The 4,272-nt window shown below is 44.8% G+C and overlaps 1 protein-coding gene across 1 annotated transcript; it reads left to right on the top strand.

The window, feature by feature from the left end:
• Nucleotides 1-1,145: 1,145 nt before the first annotated feature.
• Nucleotides 1,146-2,014, top strand: LOC119279397. The gene is made up of 2 exons (XM_037560642.1): nucleotides 1,146-1,333; nucleotides 1,423-2,014. Exon 2 carries the CDS (start codon nucleotides 1,460-1,462, stop codon nucleotides 2,012-2,014), a length of 555 nt encoding a protein of 184 aa, XP_037416539.1. The 5' UTR covers nucleotides 1,146-1,333; nucleotides 1,423-1,459.
• Nucleotides 2,015-4,272: the final 2,258 nt, after the last annotated feature.

The raw sequence follows: 4,272 nt of genomic DNA, 5'->3' as shown, positions 1-4,272 counted from the left end.
TCATCTAATTTCTGCAGTCACAACAAAAATAAAATGTAAACCTCCAACTGTTAGTACATCATGGTGAGTTTACAGTTGGGATGTTATTGCATAAACTGGATTTATGCAAGCTCAGAATCAATAAGGTTAATACAAAGAAGCCATATTTATCTGGGTTAAGAGTTGGCCATTCAGAAGGTCAATACAGAGGCGCAAATCAACAAGGTAACTAATTTTCTAGCTGGGCTGAACGAGTGTAAATGTTAGCAGAGATGAGATCACCTAACGCGGTGTTGCTACATAGCTAACAGCTCAAGACCAACATCACTGAATTATTTTTCATGAAAGAAGAACATCACTAATTTACTGAATCATTTGTCCTGGAAGAACAACATCACTTGTCCTGAAAGAAGAACATGCCTGATTAACTAACTGACTGAATTTACTTGAGCACACTTGCTGCCGCTGCTCTAAAAAGGCCCCTAGTCAACATATTAACATCATAGGCAATGTTTCTGAATGGCTCAAAATATTCACTGTCAATTTTTTTTAGTATACTGTCAACTGAAAATAACTACCTGAAGCTGACACTCTTTTTCAGTTTTGACGACAAAATAATAGGAACAAAGGTCCCAGTCTGGATATATCACTGAATTCGTTCATTCAGATGCCCAGCCCCATATCACTAAATAACTAAAAAGAAAAGAAAAGGCTCCTACATAGCATAATCAGAGGCAGGGGACAGAAACAACATCTAAAACAGGGAATTGCATCCAATCAATATCAAGGGGATATATACCTCTGTTGTAGCCGCCGGCAGCGACATTGAATGGTTGGACGGACGTTCTTGTTCCTCCGGCGAACTCTGCGCTTCTTCCTCCGGCGAACTCGGCGGTGACATGGATGTTTCGACGAAGATTGCAATTTCGACGGGATTTGATTTGATTTGATTTGATGGAGTTTCTGGTCCGAGGACCCTTCCTTCTTATAGTAGGCAACTCAAATCCGGCTCGGGAAATCCATCGATTGGTGTTGGAGAAGAACATGTATTTGCTGTTGGAGAAGAACACGGAGTCCAATCACGACATGGGAGCAGCAACTCTGCCGCCGCTGGCAGCTTGCGACGCCCCGGGCACCAACTTGCAGCAGGTGGTGGAGGTTGAGGGAGGCGGCGACCGCACGCAGGAGGTGGAGCTCGCCGTGGGGGCAGGCGAGAGCGAGCGGCTGCACGCTGGGGGGAGGCGGAGCTCGACGCAGCGCGCGAACCTAGCCTTGGTGCGACGGCGGCCCGGCTGCTGTCCTCCCGTCCAACCCGCAGCACGTCGAGCCTCACCGGAGATCCTCCATGACGCCGGTAGGAAGCCCCTATCCCGCAGTCTCTCTCTGCTTCCTTCCCATATTCCCTCTCTGAATCTCTCTCTCCTTACTTTCTTCGGTAAGCAGCTGCCACTGCCCTCCATGGAGCCCCGACGCCTCCGCCATGAACCCATCCATCCCTCCTGTGCACGCTTCCCTGCAACTCCAGACGCTGCCCCCAGCTCTCTGCATCGAGCAGCAGCAGTTCGGGCAGAGGACGACGCCTCTGCCTCGACTGCTCGCCCCCTCTGCTTCGCGCTTGACTGCCAAGCCCCTCCCGTCCTCATCCCCGTGCAGCGAGACCACAATGGCCATGGCTGATGGCCTTCAGGGCGTCGCCGCGGAGCTTCTCCTGTCGCCTCCTGTTATCGCTCGCCTCCGCTCGTCGGAGCCCCAAGCACCGCCGCTGTGGAGTGTCGCCCTCCCCGGCGACGCTCGATTCGGTGACCCCGGAGCTCTCCTCGCCGCCGGCCCCGCGGCACTGGTCGCCGTCGCGGCTGTCTTCCTCCTCCCTGGCCCCGCCTCCCGCCTCCCGTGTACGCAAGCTCCTCCCACTCTCTCCCCCTCGCATCAGCAGTCGCCCCCTTCGCCTTATCCATCATTGAGCGGCGCGGTGGAAAATAAGACAGCGTGGACGAATCGTTTTTCACTTATCCATGGACTGCGGGTCAAATACTAAAAAGCGCAGGAACCTTTATGCAAAAAAGCCGCGACGGTGAACCCAACAGATTCAATCCGTGCAGGGACTGCGGGTTGAATTCTTGAAAATAGAGGGGCTTTTTTGCAAAAGTGACGACGACGTACGACCAGAAGCACTCCGTGCTTTATTAGTAGGGAAAGATTAGCGGACGTACACTTCTTTTTTTTGGATAGGGTTGCTATGGTCCGACTCTTTCTTAATATTCCTTCTCTCGGATGGGACTATTTTCTAATTGGCTGCTTAACTTTTTTACTTGCCGTACTCTGCGTCACCAACCTAAGGTAGTCTTCTTTTTATATACCAACGTAGGCTAGTTTTTTGGAGATAAAGTCAAACGTGTTAACCAAAGACGTGTTGAATATTAGTACGTGACATGTCAAAATATCTGTCCATGGTAATATTTATGTGTAACGGTGCATCTTTTCAATCTTAACCGTTAATTTCTAAAATTTACGGTCAATGTGGACCAATGTAATGGTTTGTTTGACTCTTGTTTTAATTATATAATAGATAGATCTTATCAGGTTATCTCCAGAGAAGTTACCATGGTTCAAAACGTGAACTAGTGGCACATATTCACCATAATTTGGAGGAGTTCGATAATAGTTATTGTAATCCTCAAAAAGAGTACAAAATGCGACCAGATTATTTTTCTCCTTATAAGTTAATTCGGAGCCATCGGTGTAGTGGATTTTGTCTACCATCTTCCGCACAGTCTTTGAAGAATCAAAATAAACTGTCAATGGAAATAAGCTGTCAACTATTTTGAAATAAACAATATAAATTAGTTAATAACTATGTTTGAGAAACTCACATTGCGGTACAATCGGAAGCATACCAACAAGGACCCAAATGTCCATATTGTCTTGCTCGATGTCAGGATCACCAAGATCCATGGTGACAATCATACCCTCATAAAAACCATACATTTTGCAAAGTGCTTCCCAATTTTGGCAACCAAAATGGGTTACGCTGTGAGCATTGCACATATTTACTTCAAAATCCATATCATGATGGGTCCTTAGGTGTATTTTCTTTGTTTCGAAATTTTCATGGTCTTCAAAACCCATCCTCTCCAAGACATAGCGTCTTGCATGGCATGGGATAAGCTAGTCGAATTGTAAAATATGAAAATTAGACGTTGAAATAGTTGAAGTCATGCTTAATTACGAAAAAAACACTTGTCGTTGTTGCGTACCGTTTCAACATCGAAGGTCTCCTCGAGCTTAATGCTGAAGCGCCGATCTTTGTCCAGCTCAACGAACCTGTCGCACATACCTCGATCATCGTGGCACCAACTGCACTCCCCCGGGAGACTGTCATTGTCCAAGTACGACATTTCCTATGTTTCTAATTCAAAGATTAAACTTGTACAATTAAATATATGTACTAAAAACCCTAAATTAGATCATTATTTTTTAAGAAAATCCAGGCCACTCGATATTTCCTACATATTCTAGCACAAGTCATGCCAGAATTCATAAAAAAAATCCGGCATGACCTTTGCTACAAAAGGACATATCGAGCGCCTGAAATTTGCCGGAACGGAAATTAATCAACACTCCGGCAAAACATAGGCCACTCGGAGGTGTAAACTGAACATGAACAGCCACTTGGGCAACCACATATCCTATTTGAGAAACACAAGATATACAAGGATATTTGGCTGGTCTCACCTCGATGTCGGAGGGGGTCGGTGACTGGGACGACGGCGGGGATGTCGGACGGGGTCGGTGATGGGGACGACGGTGGTTACCTGAAACTGTATAAGTTATCACTAATACATCCCAAATAATTTCTTAAACTAAAAAATAACAACAAATATGACATGTTCAACTAGTTTTATTAATTCAACTAGTTCTTACTAAATATAAATTTAATATAAATAGAAAAAAACTAGTTCTTTCTAAAAATAAAGTAGTTCAACTAGTTATATTAATTATCTTACTAAAAATACATTAGTTCTATTAATTCAACTAGTTCAACTAGTTTATTAATTCACTTACTAAACTTGTTCAACTACAACTAAAGTAGTTCAACTACAACTACTATTAATCATACTGCCCTAGTTAACTAGTACCATCACTACTAGTAATTAACATCTACTACTACTAAAAATCTTTAGCTATGAACCCTAAATTAACATCTACTACTACTAAACAATATCTAGTACTAACTAAGCAGAGAGGAAAAGGGGGTGGGGGCGACGGAGAGGTAGGGGCGGCGAGGGCGGGATC

This window comes from Triticum dicoccoides, chromosome 3B, assembly GCF_002162155.2.
Source record: "Triticum dicoccoides isolate Atlit2015 ecotype Zavitan chromosome 3B, WEW_v2.0, whole genome shotgun sequence".
Taxonomy (NCBI): Eukaryota; Viridiplantae; Streptophyta; class Magnoliopsida; order Poales; family Poaceae; genus Triticum; species Triticum dicoccoides.
The sequence above is the reverse complement of the archived record's forward strand: the minus strand, read 5'-3'. Positions and strand labels throughout refer to the sequence as shown.